Source organism: Sparus aurata, chromosome 2 (assembly GCF_900880675.1).
Source record: "Sparus aurata chromosome 2, fSpaAur1.1, whole genome shotgun sequence".
Taxonomy (NCBI): domain Eukaryota; kingdom Metazoa; phylum Chordata; class Actinopteri; order Spariformes; family Sparidae; genus Sparus; species Sparus aurata.
Window position 1 is genome coordinate 803,002 of NC_044188.1, and position 24,415 is coordinate 827,416.

The 24,415-nt window shown below is 42.2% G+C and overlaps 1 protein-coding gene across 3 annotated transcripts in view; it reads left to right on the forward strand.

Moving 5' to 3' along the window:
* dgkd (diacylglycerol kinase delta) overlaps positions 1 to 20,542 on the forward strand; it is a 43,799-nt gene extending 23,257 nt beyond the window's left edge. For all 3 annotated transcript variants that reach the window (XM_030397941.1, XM_030397952.1, XM_030397961.1), the window contains 22 exons: positions 17 to 125; positions 385 to 524; positions 642 to 726; positions 906 to 1,000; positions 1,093 to 1,192; positions 1,642 to 1,954; positions 2,077 to 2,235; positions 3,281 to 3,409; positions 3,498 to 3,591; positions 3,682 to 3,792; positions 4,443 to 4,539; positions 4,709 to 4,816; positions 4,905 to 5,018; positions 5,111 to 5,245; positions 6,521 to 6,693; positions 9,178 to 9,289; positions 14,341 to 14,433; positions 14,714 to 14,833; positions 16,975 to 17,092; positions 17,266 to 17,396; positions 17,600 to 17,699; positions 18,039 to 20,542. In XM_030397941.1, the coding sequence (XP_030253801.1) occupies positions 17 to 125; positions 385 to 524; positions 642 to 726; positions 906 to 1,000; positions 1,093 to 1,192; positions 1,642 to 1,954; positions 2,077 to 2,235; positions 3,281 to 3,409; positions 3,498 to 3,591; positions 3,682 to 3,792; positions 4,443 to 4,539; positions 4,709 to 4,816; positions 4,905 to 5,018; positions 5,111 to 5,245; positions 6,521 to 6,693; positions 9,178 to 9,289; positions 14,341 to 14,433; positions 14,714 to 14,833; positions 16,975 to 17,092; positions 17,266 to 17,396; positions 17,600 to 17,689 (2,626 nt within the window). In that variant the 3' untranslated portion in view covers positions 17,690 to 17,699; positions 18,039 to 20,542. The remainder of the gene's footprint in view (positions 1 to 16; positions 126 to 384; positions 525 to 641; positions 727 to 905; positions 1,001 to 1,092; positions 1,193 to 1,641; positions 1,955 to 2,076; positions 2,236 to 3,280; positions 3,410 to 3,497; positions 3,592 to 3,681; positions 3,793 to 4,442; positions 4,540 to 4,708; positions 4,817 to 4,904; positions 5,019 to 5,110; positions 5,246 to 6,520; positions 6,694 to 9,177; positions 9,290 to 14,340; positions 14,434 to 14,713; positions 14,834 to 16,974; positions 17,093 to 17,265; positions 17,397 to 17,599; positions 17,700 to 18,038) is intronic.
* Positions 20,543 to 24,415: the final 3,873 nt, after the last annotated feature.

Below are 24,415 nucleotides of genomic sequence, written 5' to 3' on the forward strand. Positions count from 1 at the left end.
TGTGGTTCTCTGTTAGTCTGCGTTTGTTCCAGAAGTTTGATACGTTCAGGATCCTGGTGTGTGGAGGAGACGGCAGTGTTGGCTGGGTTCTGTCTGAGATCGACGCCCTGACACTGCACAAACAGGTACAGAGAGAAAACTATGTGATTGTCAGAGACAGGACTCTTCAGTTCCAATCAAGTCAGAGTCAATGTGTGAATGTTGTGGAAGTGTTCTGGAGTCTATCATGGTTAAACTCTCTGTAGTCTGTGATGAAAACATGTTCAGCTCCCCATCAGTAACAGTTCTGTCTGAGGGGGTCCACACAGTTTAGATATCGCTGATAATTACTGTGAGCTGTGAACTCAGCATGATGATGTTGTTGTTGTTGTTGTTGTTATTTAGTGTCAGTTGGGAGTTCTTCCTCTTGGGACTGGGAACGATCTAGCCCGAGTTCTGGGCTGGGGTTCTGCCTGTGACGACGACACTCAGCTGCCTCAGATACTGGAGAAACTGGAGAGAGCGAGCACCAAGATGTTAGACAGGTGAGTGATGTGATACGGGAGGTGATGTCAGACAGGGAGGTGATGTGAGAAAGATGAGTGATGTAAGACAGGTAGGTGATGTGAGACCGTTAACTGTTTTCTCTCCTCCTGCTTCAGGTGGAGCATCATGGTCTATGAAACCAAGTTTCCACGGCAACACTCTGCCTCCACCGCCACAGAAGACTGCAGTGACGACTCTGAGGTAACAGGAAGTGATGTCACTTCTTGCTGTGTCTTAACATTGAAGGGTGTAGTGAGGAGTTGATGTCTTGGACACACCTGTGTGACGTTCACTGAAAGCTGGTTTCTGTCTGAGAACTCTGAATCACATGAAACTGATGCACACCTGTGTGACATCACCGTTTGTCTCCTCTGATCCAGGTGCAGCAGATTCTCACCTATGAGGACTCAGTGGCTGCCCACCTGTCCAAAATTCTGACCTCAGACCAACACTCTGTCGTCATCTCCTCTGCCAAGTAAGCCTCTCTGTCTGCCTGTCTGTCTGTTTTCCCAAGATTGATAAACTGACCATATGTTTGTGTATTTGTTTGTGTCGGTGTGTATTCAGGGTCCTGTGTGAGACGGTGAAGGACTTTGTGGCTCGTGTTGGAAAAGCTTATGAGAAGAACACGGAGAGTTCAGAAGAGTCGGAGGCCATGGCCAAGAAGGTACATTTAAGTTATTAAACAGAATGTTGTAATCAGAGTTCATTCAGATTTAATCCAGTCTGAATCACATATAACTTAAATCCCTCAGAGACACAGAGTGGACATGTGTCAGAAGAAGAAATAGAGTTTTAAGTTGACAACTGAAGAGAAGTGGAGAACATCACAACTGCTGAAGAACACTCTGACATGACCAAAGGCTCCAGAACGGCTTTTGGTTCTGATAGGAATAATTATTTGGTTTAGCTCTGTTTATCTAAATCACTGTTGCAATATGAAGGCAGGAAGTCTGCTGCTGTTTCATCATTTCTGTAAAATCAAAACTCCAAACTGAATGACACCGTTTCATGTGTACATCCTGTGTCTTCCAACGGATGAGTGACTGATTGAATGAAGAGTTCTGAACGTATACACCACTCTGTGTCCTGACTGATGATTCCTGTCTGTGTCAGTGCGGCGTGCTGAAGGAGAAACTCGACTCATTGCTGAAGACTCTGAACGAAGAGTCTCAGGCCTCCACCATGCTCCACCAGGCTCCTCCACCCACCATCGCTGAGGAGCAGGAGGAAGTGGAGGGTGTTGTACTGCCTCCTCCTTCCCTTCAACATCATCATCATCATCCTCACACGTCCTGCTCCCCACGGACCAACACCTCCTCCTCTTCCTCTGCAGCAGCAGCCATCTTTAAACCTAGAGAACAGCTGATGCTGAGAGCCAACAGTCTGAAGAAAGCCATCAGACAGATCATCGAACACACTGAGAAAGGTAGGACAAGCAGGTGGACAGGAAGGGTCAGAGAAACAGGTCAGACAGACAGACAGATATCCACAGTATTCTGTTTTTTTGTGTTTTTATAAATAAAGTTTTCTGTGTTTGTGTGTTCCCAGCTGTGGATGAGCAAAACGCTCAGACTCAGCAGCAGCTCTTCTCTCTCAGTCGGGGGGAGGAAGAGGAGGGTCTGGTGGAGGAGGAAGATGAGGAGGAGGAGGACGATAAGATGTCTCTGCAGTCATCCTACAGCGTCAAACACCGCAACACTCGCAGAGGTCAGTCATACTGATACTTCTGCTGCTTATGTCAGTAAGAGTAATGCTGCTTTGAACTCTCTGGGGTCGAGGGTACACTTGGCTGTTTTTTGATCACTTCTGATTTTACCTTTATCTTTCACCTTAAGAACGGTTTATCTTGGCCTGTTTGGTGTCATTTTTTCAGCGGGTTCATTTTGACATACTTTATTAACACATTGGACCTAAAATCAAACAAAAAACATAAAATCTGACTAGGAAAAAGTTAGATTTTTTACAGTGAAAACCACAAACAAAACCAACGTGGAATGCAAATATAAATTGTTGTTTGCTAAATTTGTAAATTATTACTAGTTTTTGAAATTTACAAAGTTATACAACTATTGTTTAAGTCTGGTTTTACTTGGCCTATCAACACAACTGGTTAAAAACTGGTATATAGTTTGAAGTCTGCACTTTCGACACAAGTAGAAACGGAGCCTCAGCGACTGCGTCTTGCTGCTACGTCATCTTAAATCGGTCATGTGATTTGGACGCCACGGTGTGTCCTCTGACTTCAGAGGGTTAATAGTGTACTGTCTCTTTTCCTGTACAGCACCAACAATAATTTGTTAAATACAAGCTGTGTTTCCTGTAAATGCTTCACATTAATCTGCTTCATAACAAGGTGCTGTATTGTAGGTAACTGGACGACGTTTCACCTCTCATCGAAGAGGCTTCTTCAGTTCCGACTAACTGGAGAGGAGTTGACTGGCCTTTAAACTCTGTGTGGGAATGTCCTTACAGAGTCGTTAAGGACACCTGTGAGCTCTGAGTTTCAGAATCATTAGGGCTGCTTGCGGGTCGCTGGTCAAACCGGCCTTCATTTGGGTTGTTAAGGCTAGGTCAGCCTAGGTGTGACTGGTTGTTAAGCTGTCTGGGGAGAGAACTCAGTACAGCATTGTATGTGGGTGATAAGTACACCACCTTCAACTGCTTCATTAATAAGAGCAGCAGGGACTAGGACAGTTAAGGCCTTGGACTGAGGACTTAATTCAGACCTCTGTCTGTCTGTCTGTCTTTCCAGTCAGTAAGACGCCCTGCGAGAAGCTGATCAGTAAAGGCAGCCTGTCACTCGGCAGCTCTGCATCACTTCCTGTCCAGACAGGAAGTAGGGAGAACATGCCCATGCTCAACACGAAGATCCTCTATCCAGGTAAGAAGTTGTGACATTAAATAGGAAGTTTATTTTGTCATCATGACAGCATTCTGATGTGTGTGTGTGTGTGTGTGTGTGTGTGTAGGTCTCAGGGGTATCTCAGGTTCTCTCTCCAGCAGTTCGGTCATCAGTCGACTGTTGGTGAATGCCGACCCATTCAGCTGTGACCCTGACAACATGTAAGTCTGTGATCTGACATCATTAAACATGACCCAGCTTCAGTTTATCAGGAAGTTTAAAGTGGTTGTGTGTGTGTGTGTGTCGTTCAGGGACTGCTATACTGAGAAGTGTGTCATGAACAACTACTTTGGAATTGGATTGGATGCTAAAATCTCTCTGGACTTCAACAACAAGAGAGACGAACATCCAGAAAAGTGCAGGTACAAAACAAAACTTTACTCCTTTAATGTAATTGTGTAACCTTTACGTTGCCATAAGGGTCCCTCGACTTTGGAAAGCCCTGCCTGAGGAGAAAAGGCTTGCAGGATCGGTAAATTCTTTTAAATCACTTCTTAAAACCCATTTTTATAGACTTGCCTTTATATGATGTGGTCCTTTTATGTTTATTTTTACTCCAACTGTCTTCGAGTTCTGTTCTACTTATTTATTTTATTTATTACATTTCTTTTATTTGGCCTACTTTATTTATTTCATCTGTATTATCTCATCTTCTTTACTAATTTGTATCATTACCTATGTTATTTCAACTATTTCATGCAATCTATTTTATCGTCCTTTGTAATTGTAAATTGTATTCTTGCTTTGTTCTGTCAAAGGACTTTGTAAACCATGTTTTTAAAAGTGCTATACAAATAAAGTTATTATTAACATTGATGTCTGTCTGGGCCTTGTGAGAGTGTAAATAAACACTTTGACAAAATAACAGCACACAGTTCATTCACACAGAATTCAGAGAAATTTTAAGATCAAACTTCCCTCGAGGAATAACTGATATTTATTTGATGTCACAGCTGTAGTTTGGTTTGAATCAAGAAATCTATGAAACAAACAATGAGTGTTGTTTGTTCAGGAGTCGAACTAAGAACATGATGTGGTACGGTGTTCTGGGAACCAAAGAGCTGCTGCACAGAACCTACAAGAACCTGGAGCAGAGGGTCCTACTGGAGGTGAGACAAACAAACAAATTGGTTCTGCTGGTTTTAGACCAGTAAGAGGTCACAGTCATGGAGCTCAAGCACATTATTTAATCAGACCTTGTCACTGATATAACTTCCTTTCGCAAACATGGAATCTTTTGAAAAAAAAACCTGAATCTGATGTGTGTTTTGTCATCAGTGTGATGGGAGGCCCATCCCTCTGCCCAGTCTGCAAGGCATCGCTGTGCTTAACATCCCCAGTTACGCTGGAGGAACCAACTTCTGGGGAGGAACCAAAGAGGACGATGTGAGAACTTAACCTGTCTGTCTGCCTCTCTGTTAGCCTGTCTGTCTGTCTGTCATTCTTACAGTTGGTCTGTCCATCTGTCTCTTAGACATTCACGGCTCCGTCCTTCGATGATAAGATCCTGGAGGTAGTAGCGGTCTTCGGCAGCATGCAGATGGCCGTTTCCAGAGTCATCAACCTGCAGCATCACCGCATCGCTCAGGTACAGCCGTCTGTCTGACCTGTCTATCTCTCTTTCTCTCTCTTTCTCTTTGTCTGAACTGTCTCTCTGTGTCACCTGTCTGTCTATCTCAGTGTCGGACGGTGAAGATCACTATCCTGGGTGATGAAGGTGTCCCGGTGCAGGTGGATGGGGAGGCTTGGGTCCAGCCTCCAGGTTACATCAAGATAATCCACAAGAACCGAACCCAGACACTGACCAGGGACCGGGTAAGTCCAAGCATACACTCAATTTCCCCTTTATGTCAGAAATCAGAATCAGAAATACTTTAATAATCCCAGGGGGAAATTATTTTTGTTACAAGCTCCAGGTATACAAATAATATATATTATACAAGCAACATCTATTAAGAGCAAAATATAAATATAAATATAAATATATACAGTTAAATAAGGTGCAAGAAGTACAAAAAAGAAATGACTGTCCATGTTTGAGTCAGGTTACAGAAGGACGGAGGCGACTCTCTTAGGGAGGCGTTATAAAGTTTAATGACCACAGGCAGGAATGATTTCCTGTGGCGCTCAGTTGTGCATCTGGGTGAGAGGAGTCTACCGCTGAATGTGCTCATCTGCTGGGCCAGTGTGTCGTAAAGGTGCACTCGTCTGACACCATGGAAAGCTCTTCCTAATATTCACTCCACCATTATTTATATGAAGGGGGGGGGGGCATAAAATAAAAACAGTTGAAGTGAAACTCTCGCCAAAAAGCGACCGAGGCTTTATTTGTGATTGAATATGAGTCAAACCTTCATGTAAAAGCATAATTACGACGAAAGAGGCACTTTTAAGATTTACCGTTGTTTCGTTTTTGGACAAGCTAATTTTCAATGGAGTGCTACGGGCACTTTTACGATAGCATCAGAATCTCTATTTTCAAAACACTAAGAAGTCTCGACACAACATGAAACTTTGTTGGTAGTATCACCAGGGTCTCTACACATGAACACGAGCATTGAGAAGAAGTGTTGATCCCCAAGTGCGACCTAACAGGAAGGCTTGAGGATCGGTCCACCATTACTCTCCTGCCTGTTAGGTCGCACTCGAGGATCGACACTTTTTGTCTGCCATGACAGCGGCGCGCTGGATATGCAACTGCTAACGTGAGTTGTTCAAAAACGTTCTTTTTTAGTAAACTCTGTGTACACAAACAATGTTCTCAGTGCTCGTGTTCATGTGTAGAGACCCTGGTGATACTACCAGCAAAGTTTCATGTTGTGTCGAGACTTCTTACTGTTTTAAAAATAGAGATTTTGATGCTATCGTAAAAGTGCCCGTAGCACTCCCATTGAAAATAAGCTTGCCCGAAAAACAAAACTAAGCTAAATCTTAGAAGTGCCTCTTTCGTTGTAATTATGCTTTTACACGAATGTTTGACTCATAAATTCACAAATAAAGTCTTGGTTGCTTTTTGGCGAGAGTTTCACTTAAAACTACATTGCACTACAATGCGTTCTGTGTGTGTGTGATTGTGTGTGTTCGTTCCAGGCATTTGAAAGCACCCTGAAATCGTGGGAGGACAAACAGAAGTGTGAGTTTCCGCGGACCCCGCCACCTCAGGCCCCTCAGCCCCTCCTGTCCTCACAACCAGAGATTGTCTCTGAGGAAGAGGCGTCACTCGTCAGTGAGTTTGGTCAGGCAGCAGGAGCTCTCATACACAGGTAACACTTTTCAATAATGTTGTTATTGAATCATCCTGATAAAAGACATTTTTTTCATCATAGAAATAAGTGATTGTAATATGTTTCACTTTCTATAAATGTAACCATTCATTGATCACAGGAGTAGGTTGGAGTCAGCAGCCACTGATCCTGAAATGCTGTCATAATTCTTAACAAATTAGATCTGCAGTGATGAATCAGTTAATTGATGAGCCGATAAACAGAAAATTAATTTGCAACTATTTCAACTAATGTTGTTTCAGTTTGTTGACATTTCAACTCTCATCCAAGCTTCTTTAGTTCTTATTAACTGTAGGGGAGTTGCAGGCTTTTAAACACTGTGTTGGAGTATCCTTACAGAGTCTTTAAGGACATGTGTGAGCTCAGAGTTTCAGAGTCGTTAGGGCCACTTGTAGCTTGTTGATCAAACCGGCCTGTATGTGGATTTTAAGGCTAGGTGAGCCCAGGTGTGATTGGTTGTTAAGCTATCTGGGCAGATTTACTCCTCTTTCAAACCATCGGTCTTCTCTGGACAAGATTTTCACATTGTTGTCCTCAAAGGAATGATTTTTCTGCTGATACCGAGTCCCGATCTGATACTCGGCCTTAACTCATATTGTCCTGGATAATACAACTGCATTAATAAACAAAGTACCTGCATCCAAGCTGTTCCTTAATAGGTTTTTCATTTTGCTGAATCAGTCTATACTTTCATACGGCTCTATCTTATTCTGCATATGCTATTCCAACATCGTCCTCCACCTTCCTGGTGTTAGCAGGTGAGTGTGTGACGCTGCACTGTGACAGCAGACCCTCGTTACAGCAGCTGAAGTGTGAGAGACGCAGCCCACGCTTGGTGCCTCCATATCATCCACTGCTTTTACATATTCCTTACCTTGTCATGTAAAATGACTTGGACACGTTGCTCGTCTGTTTCACAGTGTTCAGCATCTCCTCGACTGTCTGTTTTACATGCTCTGCTGTATGAGACCCACCAAACTAGTGCACATAGGGCACGCTGTAACTCAAGAGTGGAGTCAGTGTGATGTAATGCAGAGATGGTAGGGCATCCCGGGGATACAAAACCAAGAGGTGATGAAGAAAACCCTGAACCTGTACCACGGAGATCAGCTGGTTATCCAGAGAGATTAATTTAATTACCTTCTCTGCAATATGTTATAGTACCAATTGTATTAACTGCAGCTCTTTCGTTTCCCCCTCGGTCTAACTGCAGATGTTACATGTCGCTGTTAGACTGCTTTCGCTTTCTAATTTAAGTTATTTCCAGACTGCAGACATTTTATCCACAGGTTTGCATAGTAACATTACGGGCACCTCTGCGTTCTGCCACACATTGTGCTCTGACGTAAAAAGAATTGGGCTTGGGTTCACGTTCAAAATTGCAGATCCCCGATCAGTGGAAAAATGCCTGTATATCCCGATCCCGATCCTGCAGTTCCTGCAGATTGGATCGAGACATCCCTGATTACAAGTCCTCCCCTGATGTGCTTCTGGTCCTTCTCCTTCCCCTCTGACTTAGTGGACGATGGTTTAGGGCTCTAATGACCTCCAGCTTGTGCTCCAGTGTGTGATGAGAGTCTAACAGCAAGTGTTGATCTTTGAGTTTACAATTTCAACTCGCTTCCGTCTTCTTCAATGTGTACTGCACTGCCAAAGAAGGGCAGACTGTCTCCTCCAAATGTTCCTGTGTAAACTTGAAGTTATCCTCCTCAGCATTTACATCTTCTGTATAGATAACAACAATTCACATCCGACCCTAATCCAAACAACCAACACAAAGGCTGGTTGGGTCAACGACCCAAAAATGGCCCTAACTCAGAGCTCACACGTGTCGTTAATTACTCTGTAAGGACATTCCCGAACAAAGTTTTTTTCATTTAAATCTGTTTGTGTTTTAAACATGAGAACGTCTGACAATGTCGTGTTGGATCATTTTCACTATGATTTGTCCTTTAATAAATCAAACAGTTACAGAGTAATAATTATAATAACACAAGTAACTGTTGCACTCTCGATATTAATAATATTATATAATATTATAAATATATAGTAAAACAATCGAACACCGTTTCAAAATAATAATTATTGTAAATTAAACAGTAAAGAGACTCTTTAAACATTGTGAGATAACAGGATCATCAGACTGTGATGGAACATTATCATACATTAATTATAGTAGAATTGTATTGTGACAAGATTATAAATCATGTTTTCATTTTACTTGTTGCTCAAGTCACTGCTTACAAACTAAATCAAAATTAGTTATTAAGGATTATTTCTCACATATAGTTTATTTTATACCTTAACACTGTGGTGATGTTGCAGCTATGAAAATGAATACAATCCAAACCTTGAAATGACAGTTATTACAGAAAGCATATTGTATATAAAATACAGCTCGGTCATGTAGAAGTGTGTGTTCATTGAAAGATATGGAGGTCGATTCTTGTTTTTGTGTTTCAGTATCCGTGAAGTCGCTCAGTCTCACCACAGTCTGGAACAGGAACTGGCCCACGCTGTCAACGCCAGCTCAAAAGCCATGGACGTGGTCTACGCCAACTCCAAGAGCTCGGGGGTACTAAACATGATAGTGGTCTCTGCTGTCTTGTCCTAACCTCTATGGTCCTGCCTGTGTAGCTGCTGTCTTTTTCTGGTCTCTTGTTCCCCTTTTCTGGTCTCTCCCATCTTCTCCTCTTCCACATGTCCTTTCCTGGTTGCTACTGTAGGAGATACACTACTTAATAATAAAGGTAATTAATCACTGGTGATCAATAATACACTCGTAAATGGCGCGCCACCTCTGTTGTTTAACTATTTGAATAATCCGGAGGAAATTACTCAAATCCAACTGTACAAGTTTGGCTTAAACAGTTGAAATTAATTTCAAATCAATTAATTCAATTTCAAAATCTATATTCAGTCTAATATTCTGAAGCAGTAATTTCTTTACACAGATCCATGGGTTCTCCAGATTAGAACTGACTTGCACAAACAACGACAAACGATTATATATGTTTTTTTACTAAATAATTCCAGGTAAAATAAATGAACTGACAATTAAGACAAACAACAACAGATAACAGAAAATGTCAAGACTGTAATGAGTAATAGGATTATGTGATCGTGGGCGGATGGTGAAATTATGGGTCGGCTTTTATATATTAAATATTTAGGGAGTCATTTTTAATACTAACAATACCCTAGTCTCAATTCTCTTAAATTCCTAAGGTGGTAGTCAGAACTTAGACACCAACTCATTCTCACGCGTGTGGATCCAGCTGTATGGAGACGTTCATCCTTCTTTGTCTGGGTTAGGGTTTGGTTTCCTCTAAGTGTTCTGGGTTTGACTGCGGGTTTGCCATTTCGGACGGGTGGCCAGAGGGAAGTCTGGTACTCTGTTGAGGAACTCTTGAAGCCGCTGCTACAGATCTGGACAGAATCATTTTTCCAACTCACTGACACTGTGACATCCTACACCAGCTTTTGTGAGGACATGTGTGTGCCACGGAAAACCTTCTGCACATACAACAGTAATAAACCTTCGTTCACCGCAAAACTCAGGATGCTTCGTCGGGCCAAGGAGGAGGCCTACAGAAGTGGGTACAGAGTCCTGTACAACACGACCAGGAACACGCTGACAAAGGAGATCAAAGTTGCAAAGAGGTGTTACACTGAGAAGCTGAAAAACAGCTTCACAGCTAACAGGTTTGCGTCAGTGTGGAGAGGTCTACAGGAGATCACCAACTACAGGAGACCATCCCCCCACATTGCAGTGAACCGTGAACTGGCTGACAACCTGAACGACTTCTACTGCAGGTTTGAAAAGCCAACATTCACACCTATCAAGCACTCCAACATCAAACAACCCTCATCACCCCCCCGCACCACCCTCACCCCTCCCTACTTAACCCTCCACCATCACTCAGGATCTGTGAAGAGGATGTGTGCCAGCTCTTCAGGCAGCATAAGACCAGGAAAGCTCCAGGTCAAGATGGCGTGTTACCCTCCTGTCTGTAGGTCTGTGCTGACCAGCCGGCCCCCATCTTCACCCAGATCTTCAATAGATCACTGGAGCTGTGTGAAGTCCCCTCCTGCTTCAAAAGCTCTACAATAATCCCAGTCCCCAAGAAACCAGCAATCTCAGGACTAAATGACTACAGGCCAGTGGCTCTGATGTCTGTTGTCACGAAGTCCTTTGAGAGACTGGTGTTGAGCCACCTGAAGGACATCACAGGCCCCCTGCTGGACCCCTGCAGTTTGCATATTGGGCAAACAGGTCAGTGGAAGATGCAATCAACATGGGACTGCACCAGGGTGGGAATTTCGTCATTTTAGGGGCCAGGCCATTTGGCCTTCACATGACAGGGCACAAAGGCCATTGATTAAAATTTGATTATTTACCTTTCAGATTGATACAATAACATCCTAATTTATAATAAGACATGGATTATGTATTAAAACATTTTTAATACCAATATCAAGTTAATGTTACTTTAGAAAACTTTTTTTTTTTAAATAAAAAAAATTTGGTGACAATACACTGAATATTAGTGAAGGTATTGAATATTTCTGCCGATAGAAATTCCCCCAAATTATGCCAAAGCACATTTTTTCCAAACAAAAAATTGTAAAATAACCAGCAGGAGACCACTGATGTGAGGAGCGATTTTGGTGACACTACACTGAATAATAGTGAAGTTATTGAATATTTTTTTGTAGAATCTCTTTTTGGTGTTGCACTTTGTAGACGGTCCCTGCGCCCTCGTCTCACAGACGGCTGACCATAGAGACAAATGTTAATGTCCAGCCTGGAGGAGCACTCTTTTTGATGAAAATATGGTTGTAGCTCGTTGTCTACCTTACTACGGTAGTAAAGAGTAGTCGTTTGTGTTTTAACAATGTTTCGCTTTTGAGTTATTGATCTGGGAGGTTCGAATCTGTTTCCTACTTTACCGAACTAAATCCTACCACATGAGTCAGTTATGTATCATGTCAAAACCGGCTGAGCTCGCTTGCTGTGCTGTAAGTGTCCTTCTTCTGTTTTGACATGCTGCTGCTGTTTGAGAGGCTTTCACTTGAGATCATCGATGTGATGATGAGACTCCACCTGTGCGAACTGCGAACTCGCTGAAGTTACTCTGAGTGACTACTCTGCACTCAGGTGGCTGTAATTAAAGGCAAGCTCGCTACGCTGACCGGGCCAGGGGCACAAAGGCCACCGTGGCCCTATGATGTTTTTTCCTTTTCCACCGGGCATCAAGGCCAAAGAGTGGGGCAATGGCGTCCATGGCAGCCGTGAAATTCCCACCCTGGACTGCACTACATCCTGCAACACCTCTACTCCCCAGGGACATATGCTACGATCCTGTTTGTGGACTTCAGCTCGGCGTTCAGTACTACCATCCGAGACATCCTCCACTCCAAACTCATCCAGCTCATCATCCCAGCCTCCACCTGTCAGTGGATCACAAACCTCCTGACAGACAGGAGGCAGCAGGTGAGGCTGGGGAAAATCACATCCAGCACCCGGTCAATTAGCACAGGCGCCCCCCAGGGATGTGTGCTCCCCACTGCTTTTCTCCCTATACACCAATGACTGCACCTCGAGAGAACCATCTGTCAAACTCCTGAAGTTGTCAGAGCAATTTGTAGCTGAACACGCTCAAAACTGTGGAGATGACAGTGGACTTCAGGAGTAGCCCCCCCCTACACTGCCCCCCATCACCATTTTCAATAACTACATGTCTGCTGTGGAAACCTTCAGGTTCCTGGGAACTTCCATCCCCCAGGACCTAAAATGGGCCCCAAACATAGACTCCATAATCAAAAATGTCCAGCAGAGGATGTACTTCCTGCATCAGCTCAGGAAGTTCAGCCTACCCCAGGAGCTGCTGATCCAGTTCTACACGGCAATAGTCCAGTCTGTTCTCTGCACCTCCATCATCGTCTGGTTTGGATCAGCAACCAAACAGGACAGGAACAGACTGAAACGGACAATCTGGACTGCAGAAAAAATCATTGGTGCTAAACTGCCCACCACCCAGGACCTATACTCATCAAGATTCAGGAAACGGGCAGGAAACATCTCTGCAGACCCATCACTGCCTGGACACAATCTGTTTGAACTTCTCCCCTCAGGCATGCACTACAGAACACTGTATGCCAAAATAGCCAGACACAAGAACAGTTTCTTCCCCCAGGCCATCACACTGATGAACACTAGATCATTCACCCAGTGTCACTAACCCCCTGACCCCCTGACTCCATCCACCCACAGACTTTTACACAAAGACTATATTGCAATACAAATCTGCACTGTGAATAACATATTGTATTGTATATATACTTAAAAATATATTTATAATAGACCGGACTTCTGAACACTTGACACTTTACTTACTCATATAACTTTTTATACCGTTCTTTTGTTCTTCTAGTTGAATGTTTGTTATGTTAAGTTTAGGTTTATGTTCATCTTTACGTCTGTAGATTGTGAAGGAAGGAAAAAACAGAGTCAAATTCCTTGTGTGAGTTCACATACTTGGCCAATAAAGCTGATTCTGATTCTGATTGTAGTTCTGTCTTAACAAAACATGTCAGAGACATTTTACTGGTAAATCACAAAAAGTATTAAACAAAAAGGAATGTTCTGAAAGTCTGTTCCACTCACCAAGGCTAGCAGAACCCCAAACCAACTCATTAAGCAATAAAACTGTATCTTGACTTAACAATAACATAGAGAAACGTGGAAAGCATCAGTTTTATGGATATATCCTACATCTCCTTAATATAGTTGAATTAAGAAGATGAGATTGTAGTTTATTAATTATTTAGAACTTATTGGAATTCCTGGATGAGTATAGAGATTTATGTGGATTGGAATGTCACACACAAGAACAACACCTGTCATAAATAACACCTTGACAAGGGACTATCCGTCTTCTGATGGGTAGAGAGAAGAGTCTTTTGTGTTTGACCTTGTTTGACCTGAGGAAAAGGAGTGCATTTTCTTTTAAGGGGGTAAAAGAACCAGATGTGGATATTTCTTGTAAATTACTAAAAGAAATTCTCCGATGACATGTTTATAGCAAGAAAAACAACATCCTTCTGCTCGGTGAAGAGGAGAAGGGTTTGCCAGGTCAAGAGGTGAGGGGCTTTCAGGCCCATATGCTGGAAAGAGGAGTCAGTTTTGGTGAAAGGTAATCACGGCTGAAACAGGACCTCTTGAGATGCAGAGACAAAAGAGCTTTTGTTCCTACACTACTGTCATATTTTGGTCACTGCTGTCCTTTCATGGGCTTTGCTTTCCTATCTTATACACCTGCTTTCCTTGTATGGTCACTGCTGTCCCCTTCCGGTCTCTCCTGTCCTTTGTCGTTTGATGCTGTTCTTTCCTTATGGCAGTTTTCTTTTCCTGCTCTTGGCTGTCCTCACCATAAATGTTGATTATGTAGAATGCGAATGGAGCCTTAAGGTTTTCATTATATTCAGAGGGAATTTTGAAATGTGATTTTATTCATAGGAATCTAACAATGAACTCTGTTTCTTGTTTTGTCTCCCCATTTCCTATATCCCTGTCTACCTGTCTCTCTACCTACCTGTCTCTCTTCCTGTGCATCTGTCTAGGCTCTGAGCTGCAGTGTTGTCCTTCAGATGGTGGTAAATGTCAAAGCCTTACTCAGTGAGACTGAGCTGCTGCTGGCTGGGAAGATGTCCATGGTAACGGTCTCCCTTGCTCTACTTTTGTCCTTCTGTCCTTGTATCCTCTCTTCTTGTGTCTGTCTGTTCTTTTGTCCTGACCACAACGTCCCTGTGATGCTGCCTGTGTTCAGAAGTGAAACCGACCTGAGAGCAGCTAAACCCTGCTCTTCATCTCGGTCAAACCATCTAATTCAAACAGAGTTTAATAACTGAGACATCTTCAAGCAGTCCATATATCCTGTTTTTGTGTGTGTGTGTGTGTGTGTGTGTGTGTGTGCGTGCGTACATGCACGTGCAGCAGTTGGATCCACCTCAGCAGGAACAGTTGAATGCAGCTCTGAGTTCTGTGGCCCAGCAGCTCAGACGGTTGGCTGATGTTCCCTGGTTGTGTCCCGTCATTGACCCCTCAGACCATGAGGTAAACCACCAAATACTGCTTCTGTCAGTATCGCTGTTGCCAGTGGTTTTGGTGTTATTCTTAGTTACACTGTCAGTCTGTAGTCCTGCTAATCAAGTACTGCTGATTCCTCGAGTATTTACCTGCATAGTATTAACAACATTTTGCAACATTTCTTTTCTTTTCTTTCGGGACATTTATTGAGTGAGGGACCTGTGTAGTTATCAGACTTTCACATTGGTTCGTTTCGCCTCTGATTCTACCTCCAGAGGCGGATCAGCGCCGGAGCGAAATTTAACCCCCCGCTGCCTCTGAGACTTTCACAAAGAGGAGGCGGAGAATTGGCGCAGGATCCAAGCGGCAGCGTGAATGGGGCTACTGTTGGGCCACACCTGGTCCTCCAGCAGAACTCTAAGACAGAACTGATGAAAGCTGTGAACTCTTTAATACTTCATGACCAAACATGACTTGTGAAAATATCCAGTAGATTCAGATTCAGATTCAGAATTCAGATTCAGAATACTTTATTAATCCCCGGGGGGAAATTTTGTTTTTGTTCCATGCTCCGTGCAAAGTAGAAATAGAAATACAGCAAGAATGGAAACAAGCGATAAAGATGAAGATGTAAATAAAATACAATATTAAAGTAGACATTAAATAAAGTAAAATATCAAAGTAGACAATAAAATACAAATAAATAATAAAATAGTAAAGTATACAAACTGAAATATATACAATATACAATGAAATGGTTGTAGCGTTCCATTCCGTTTTCTTTCCGCGTTCTCCGTCAGGGTCGCGGGGATGTTGCCGCTTTGTCGGCCCTTTTTCAAGGGGGTTGCGGGGTTACTGGAGCCAAATCCAGTTACTCAGAGGTTGTAGCGTTATAAATTAAATGAGAATGGATAGTTATATTGTTTGTTTAGTATTATAAATAGCCAAGTGAGTCTGATCATCAGAGGGAGGAGTTGTACAGTTTGATGGCCACAGGCAGGAATGACTTCCTGTGGCGCTCAGTGGTGCATTTAGGAGCAATCAGTCTCTGGCTGAAGGTGCTCCTCTGTTCGACCAGAGCGTTGTGGAGAGGGTGAGAGACATACTGCAGTATCGCCCGCACCTTCGACTGCATCCTCCTGTCTGACACTGCTGACAAAGAGTCCAGCTCCACCCCCACAACGTCACTGGCCTTTCTGATCAGTTTATTGAGTCTGTCGGCATCGGCTACTCTCAGTCTGCTGCCCCAGCACACCACAGCAAACAGAATAGCGTTGGCCACCACAGACTCATAAAACATTCTCAGCATCATCGTCCGGCAGATGTTAAAAGAGTGAAGCCTCCTCAGAAAATAGAGGTGGCTCTTTCCCTTCTTGTAGAGGACTTCAGTGTTCTTAGTCCAGTCCAGTTTATTGTCATTGTACACCCCCAGATATTTGCAGTGTTCAACAATGTCCACGTTATGCCCTAGGATGGAAACTGGGGTCACTGGTGTCCTGGTTCTCCTCAGATCCACCACCAGCTCTTTGGTTTTTGTTGTGTTGCGCTGCAGGTGTTTCAGCTCACACCATGAGACAAAGTTATCCACCACAGCCCTGTACTCAGCCTCCTCACCCTTGCTGATTCATCCAACTACAGCAGAGTCATCAGAAAACTTCTGAAGATGGGAAGACTCTGTCTGGTAGCTAAAGTCCGTGGTGTAAAGGGTGAAGAGGAAAGGAGAGAGGACAGTCCCTTGTGGAGCCCCGGTGTTGCTGACCACTGTATCTGACACACAGTGCTGCAGGCGCACGTACTGATGAAAATAGATGAAAATATAAATACATGTTAATGAATGTAAATCCTGATGAATCTGACATCATCACATCAAATGCTGAGGCTGTCTCAACAGCTGCTGGTGCTGAGAACACGTCTAATAATGATCAATACAGGTCAATAACTCAAACTCATTTTAATGTCTCAGACAGAAGTGATGAAACAACATCATCTGTCTCTCTTCTGTAACAGCAGACAGCATGAACAGCATGTGACTGATATAACATAGACAACTTAATTTGAGTACACTGTCACCTGAGTGACTGGTGGCAAAGTTAGAACTGTAATTGTAGCTCTGTGAACTCATCAGAAACTAATCTGTCCATCTCATCTGTCTACCTGTCTGTCATCAGGGTGTTCTGACAGATTTCTCGAAGCGAAGTCGAAGTGCAAAGTTCCGTCTCGTCCCGAAGTTCAAGAAGGACAAAAACAACAAGAACAAAGAGACCTGTGCTACTCTCTCACTGCCAGGTCAGCTCTCTGTCTCTCTCTCTCAGTCTGTCTCTCTCTCTCAGTCTGTCTCTCTCTCTCAGTCTGTCTCTCTCTCTCTGTCTCTGTCTCTCTCTCTCTGATGCTGATATCAGCACTTTTTTTGTGTTGGGGTGTTTCTTGTCTGTCTGATGCACTTCCTGTCGGTGTCTCAGTTCACCAGTGGGGGACGGAGGAGGTTGGAGCGTGGCTGGACTTTCTCTGCCTCACTGAATATAAGGACATCTTCATTGGTCACGACGTCCGGGGGGCTGAACTTATCCACCTGGAGAGGAGGGACCTGAAGGTACTGCTGCTAGCTCAGATCACTAACTGCTAACTGTTGACTGCTAACAGATTCACTGGTGGCTGCACGGGGGATTAACTGCATAAAGGGTGTTTGATTTTCTCTGTGTTGTTACACACCTTCTGTTATTAATGTGTGTGTGTGTGTGTGTGTGTGTGTGTGTGTGTGTGTGTGGGCACACGCATGTGTATGTGTGTATCCAGGACCTTGGCGTGACGAAGGTGGGTCACATGAAGAGGATCCTTCAGGGCATCAGAGAGCTCAACAGGAACAGCAGCGCCAGCGAGGCCTGACCGTACGCAGGTGATCACTATTTATGATCAATAAATGATAATCAATAATCTTCTCTGTGAAAACTGATATTGATCTCAGCAGTGTAAAGAGAATATAAGAATATTGTGATTTATGTTTTAGTTAGTTTTTTAGGTTTGAACTGTAAACATATATTTTCAGTAGGTGCACTAATGAACTGCAGAGCTGACTGCCTTATTGATGACCATGTATTGATACAATTAACTTCCTGTTTGACTGATGTTTACATGAACAGTTCAGCTCACATGATGAGCTCTTTCTGATCAGATCAATCAATTCCTCATCAATAGTAGGTGAGGGCATGATGAATGACTTCTGTTATTCTTTCAGCTGTCACCTCTCCTCCTACCTCTGCTGCCATCGACCACCTCAACTGACCTCTAACCTCAAACCAGCACGTCTGAACTGAAACACTGGGACTGAACCAGGACCCTGACTCACTCACTCTGTGACTGGACCAGGACTAGGACTCATTCTGTCTCTGCTCAGCTCGGTGACACACACTACACCTTCAGAAATAACCAATCAGAAGGTCCATTAGTGCCTTCTCATCTCACCCACTGACTAATCAGATGATCAGGATTCAGAGGCAAACATAAAGGGCTGCACCAGAGCCATAAAGACACTGGGCTGAGATTACAGAGACTAGATGGCCGACAGAAGAGACAGAAATGTGCTATCTGACTGGATGAGCTCCCTGATAAATATCCTGTCAGCAGAATTGTTTTGTCCTGTTGTTATTTTATGGTTCAGATCCGACAGTAAACGGTTGTTCTTCAGCCCACGTAGAACTTGTCCACCAGATGTGATTAGGATCAGGAGTCAGCTGATCCTGAAACCCTTGACAGCAGAAGAGACTCCATGAGGAGTCTGACTCACATGGAACCAGATCTGAGCCTGATCACGCCTATAGAAGGCTCTTACCTTTGGTTCAGGTTTTGTTAGACTGAACCAGCTCGAGTTAACAAAACTTGGGTCGAGTTCAGTGTTACTCCACACACCATGTCAGGGGCCTAACTGTCAAGCCAACCAATCGGAACCTCCTCTGGTCCCAAACTTGATGTACCAGGATGCAACAGAACCCTTTAAATTATCACAAGAACATGTTAAGAACCTTTCTATGTCCCTAAAGAAGACGGTAATGACACCCAGTGGAGACAGTTTAGGGACGGACACTGTGAGTTCAGATCAGACTGACTGACTCAGTTTTCTATTAAAACACATATTTATTTCTCCTGTTGATGTTTAGAGTTCAGTAGTAAAACGGGAAGTGATGTCGCTTGAAGAGACAATCCTGAACACATCAAGTTGTGTGACGAAGACTCTGCAGCAACGTCAAGGAGCTGCGTTTCCTGTCTGATGTTTCCTGTCTGATGTTTCCTGTCCGTCTGCCTGTCTGTCTGTCTGGCTGTTTGTCGGTGTGTCCTTCTATTTAGGGACCAAAACTACTCAACACATTCAGTCTCACAAAAATTCCTTCATGTTTTGTTAATCAGTTAAACTCTGAACTGTTTGTTTTGAATGGTTTATTTTCACACTCTGAGCCTTAATAACTTCAGCACGGACGACTGAGGAATCATTTCATCCTCTTACCAAATCAAACGTCATCAAAGATGTAATGTTCCTGAGATTTCGGTAGTTAAATGATGTCACATTGTTTTACATCTGATGAACCAAATGATCCATTGAGAATCGACCCTGTCACATCTCGTGTCAGTTATCAGATATCAGATAATTTGCACCTGAACAGATCATCAACTTTCATCATATTAGTGCAGGTGGTCGACTTCTGCTAAGAAACTCTGTGATAGAAAATCAACAGTGAGGCCAGTGTTTACATGATTGAACACAGTTTCTGCCTTAAATGTCCCGTCGATCACACCTGAGCAGTGAACTCAACACGCTGCCTTCACTGCCTCAACTGTCACTGTTATCATAAAACTGGGAGACTCACAGATAAACAAGTTTAATCATTCAACACAAAAACATGTCAGACGGTCATCAGTGTTAATAAATTAATCAGTTATCAATGGATCAGATATTGCAGCTCAGTCTGATGAAGTCATTCTGTTTTTGGTTGTAGTTCATGTTCAGATCATGTCAGAAGATACTGTGATTAAATATTCAAACACAGTCGCTCTCTAAATGTGTCAATATGTTGAGTTTATATAAATATCAAACCAGCAGCAGTTTAAAGCTAAAATATTTATAACATATTCTCCAAAACCTTTAAATACTCTTATAATAATATTTGTAATAGTCTAATGTCTTGTATTCTATCTTCAGAGGAAGGGTTAGTGTTAACCCGCGTCTCTTCACACATCATGTAATGAGAACTGTAGTCATGTGTCACCTAACTTCTTGTTCATGTGAATTCAGTTGAAGTTTTTGCTCACTGTGGATCAAGTTGATAACCTTTGTCCTTGCAGAAGATTGATATTCTAAACACCTAAATTGATGAAGGCAGATACACACAGTATGAATTGATTATTTTATAGTGCAGTGATGCATCCTGAAAGTATGACAATTTCAAAGTGGGTTCAATTTTGTAGAAATTTAAATCCAACAATTAACATACTAATGTTTGTTAGCTCACATCTGTAGTCTGCAGCACTTCTATTCTTGTTTTCAGATGCTTTTGTGAGCGAGTGCCTTCATCCTCTATTGTTTGATTCCCTCTGAACCATCTGGTGTATTTTTTTGATTATTTAATCTGATACTGTCTGTTTGTATATAAAGCCCCCTGTAGGGTGCTCAGTGTAAATACATTGTGTTGTGTACAGAGAAACATCTGAACGTCCTGTAAGAAATAAAGTAGATAATGTCTCCACTAATTCAACAGGTTTGATTATTTGTCTCTGTGGTGCCATAGCTTTTCAGCTTCTTTTAGCTCATGGTTTTGAATGTAAAGTGTTTTGAATTGTTTTGGTTTACATTAAAAGGTTCTGAAACATTTAAGCTGATAATTAGATTCAAAGTGGTTCCTCTTCAGTATTCAGGTATTTACCGAAATCACCAGATTTAGTTAATTGTAAATGGACGTTTTGTGGGTTTTCTGAAAAATACTTTCAAATTAAAGGTTGAATATGTAATATGCTTATTAAAAGCTATATTTTTTCAAAAATAATACATCCACGAGGCGTTTAGAGGGGCGCAGATTAAATGTAATGCGTTTCCTTGAAAAATTTTATTAAGTCTGAAATAAATAATTTAAGAAATTTTGACGGGTTCGACAATGACTTCCTGTTTACATCGTACCAGCCAAATGGCGGCTGGCATTGCGGCCTGCCAATTTCGCAAGCTCGGCAAAGCTCGGCACAGCTAGGCTGACACTGGGTAAAATGGCGGAGTCTGCAAGCTCTTCAGAGCCCCAGCGAACGGTGCGTTATCTGTCCCAGCAGCTGAGTTACCGGAGAAGAGCAAAAACCAGAGTAAATATCGGTGAAGCATACGCTCGATGGACTCAGGTAAAGGATTTCCACGGCATCAAAACACACGCGGAAATGTCAAACTTTCTCCTGGATCGGTAAGCTAACTCGCTTGCTAACTTAGCTAACGTTACCTGACGGTCAAACTCCTCTGCTATACTTATTTTCATTATATAATGTTGATCCTAGATATGAGAATACTGATCGTGACCCATCGACCTCCACACCCAGTAAACGGAGGAAACGGAGGCGGCTCAATCCTCCTGCCCTGTCCAAACCTGAGAACCTGACCTCTGGAATTACTTTTTTGTTGTCGCGACTACGATCTTGAGACACTAGATGGCGGCATTCAGCTCATATTCCAGGACAAGCGCGCAGTTATAGAAGCTGCAAGGGCTAAAAAGGACATCCGCTACAATGACTGGCAAGTACGGTTTTACTCAGACTTGGCTACGGGAATGCACCAGCTGAGGAATAAGTTTGATCCAATTCGCCAGGAGCTGCGCAACTTGGGGATCCGACACGGAGTGATTCACCCTGCCAGGCTGCTGATAAGGCATAAAGACCAGACTTAGACTTTTCAAACGCCAGCCGAAGCTCAAGAGTTTATCAAGACGATCCAAGACGACACTAGCGGGAGTTAAAATCATATGGTAGACCATTTGAATACGGTAATGTATTACTTGAAATGTGGTGCTAAAAATCATTACTACAAATTTGGTTTTACCTGTGTTCTGAAAACGTATTAGGATTCTGAAGGTAATTTCAGTTAATATATTGTTCACTGGCAATCAGAGGAAAAAATGCACACGTTAAAACACTTGGGGCTAGGAAAACTTGAGTCCCGTCCCCTATAGGGAACGGGAAATGCACGCTCCATCCACCCCGGTTTTCTTCCCCAGTCCTGAAGCGGTTGGCGTGCACGATTGCGTCGCCGCCCCCGCTGGACCAAGGTCCAATCATCATAAAAGTCACCCATATTGGGTGTTGAATCTTCGTTTGTCTGTCTGTTTTTTAGCAAAAAAAATATTTATTTGAGTTTTTTAAGAAAAAAATTATGAATTAAATTCTTTTTAGAAAAATAGAAAAAATGTATAAAAAACTAAAGAAGGTTCGTTCGTTCGTTTTCTTTTCCGCTTTTCCTTCAGGGTTGCGGGATGTTGCCGCTTTTTATCCCCCCGTGGGGGGTTGCGGTGCTTACTGGGGCCAAATCCAGTTTGACTTATGGGCGAAGGCCAGGGTACACCCTGAACGAGTCGCCAGCTCATTGCAGGACCCTTACTGATGGCAGTGGCTGCCCTACAGGGTGCCAACTGCACATCAGGAGCAATTCTGGGGTTCAGTATCTTGCTCAAGGATACTTCAGCATGTAGCTCAGTCCCACCCCAGGGGAGCTGGGGATTCGAACCAGCGACCTTCTGATCACTGGTCCACCAGCTCAACCCACTGAGCTACAGCCGCCCCTAAAGAAGGTGTTTCCTCAAAAAATGTGTCCTTGCGCGACGTTTCGACCAATGTTTGTCTTTTTCAAGCTATGGACACACTAAAAAGCTAACCTGTCAAGAAAGGCTGGAGAGCGATGTTGACAGCACGAAGGTCAGGTGAAGAATGAGCTCTCTCACTCTGAGGCTCCTTTTATACCCTCTGCTAAGAACGTTCTTCTAACAATTTGTGTATTAGTTGAATAATTTGTATAATTCTTTCCTCCTAAATTTTTAACTCTATAATGTCCCCATGAATTAAAAATGCATTTTTTATGAATTTAAAATGCAACCATATATTAATAAAATATAATATAAAAAAAATATATGTGTTTGACCCCAAATTGTTTTAAAATTAATTATTGTAGGTAATTTTAACCCTGTAGCATTGTAATAAAATAATGACATAGTTGTTTTATAATATTGTTAATAAAATCATAATTACAATAATAGTAATAAATGAAATGTTTTTAATAAATTAATTTATACCCTATGAATTCAAAAGAGTCTACATCCATGAATTAAAATAAACATTTTTTTAATCCTGCCAATAAAATTAATATTAAATAATAAGGGTTAAGACCCAAAATGAGGGTTAAATCTTCTCTTTATCTGAATTTTAGGGTTAGGGCCTAAAATAAGGGTTGGGTTTAGGGTTAAACTACCTAGTTGGTTTTTAGAACAAAATTTAGGGAAGGGGAACTGAGCCCGTGGGTTAGGGAAGGGGACTCGGTTGTCCCTCCAAAAGGAGGGGACAGGTGCTCTGTCCTTCCTCCCCGCAGATCTCCCATAGCCCCAATCCCCTCTCTGTGGGTTGGTGTTGGTGCGCTGGCGTCCTCTGCCACGCTGCACCAACGTCCACCCGTCCATGTTCCTTAGTTTTGTCTTTTTTTAGTGTGTTTGTTTGTGTTGTTTAATTATTTTTTTATATAAAAGGTAAAATAAAAGAGACTTCCCACTAAAGGGGTTAGAAAAATAAAATTGTATAAAAGATGAACAAAAAGCGCTTTCCCAAAGGGGAAAGGAGAAAAAACAAAAATAAAAACTAATTAAGGATGAACTAAAAAAGCTCTCAAAAGAGAGAGTGTTGTTTGTTGTTTGTTTGTTGTTCGTTTGTTGTTTTTAATTAAATTGTTATTTGTAAATAAAAAGTAAAATGAAATCAAATAAGTGCCACTACAACGTTTCGACCGAGTAGAGTCTTCCTCAGGTTGGCACTTGTGGTTTCTCTGGGTGTCGCGCTGTAAATGAAGTAGGAGCAGTGCGCTCCCTTTTATAGCTGCTGTTGGTGCTGTTTTAGTTGTTTTGTAATTTTACCACTTTTTTTGTATTTTGGTTGTTTTTTTTGTTCTTTTTTAGTTCTTTTTGTGTTTTTATTATTACAACAACAGTTATTACATAAACAATTATGAAATATATTTTTAATCAATAAAAATGAATTACATATCATAAAAATGAATTAAAACAAATGAAATAAATTTTAATTATTTATTAAATTATTAAAATTAAATTATTTAAATTAGGGTTAGGAAGAAGGTGGTTGAGGGGAAGGGTTAGGGTTAGGGTTAGGTTAGGAAAGAAAAAAGGAGACAGGTTAGCTACCTGTCCCCCGATGCACTGTCCTCCATATGGATGGCCACTTCCTCATCTCCATCTTCTTCTATTTAGGCTAAGCGGTGTATTTATGTGATAATTGTTTTTTAATCTAGTTGAGTTATATATCATGAAATTAAAATTTATATCAAGTATAATAATTGTTTTTAATGTATTTATTTATAATGAATTTGGTGTCCGATAA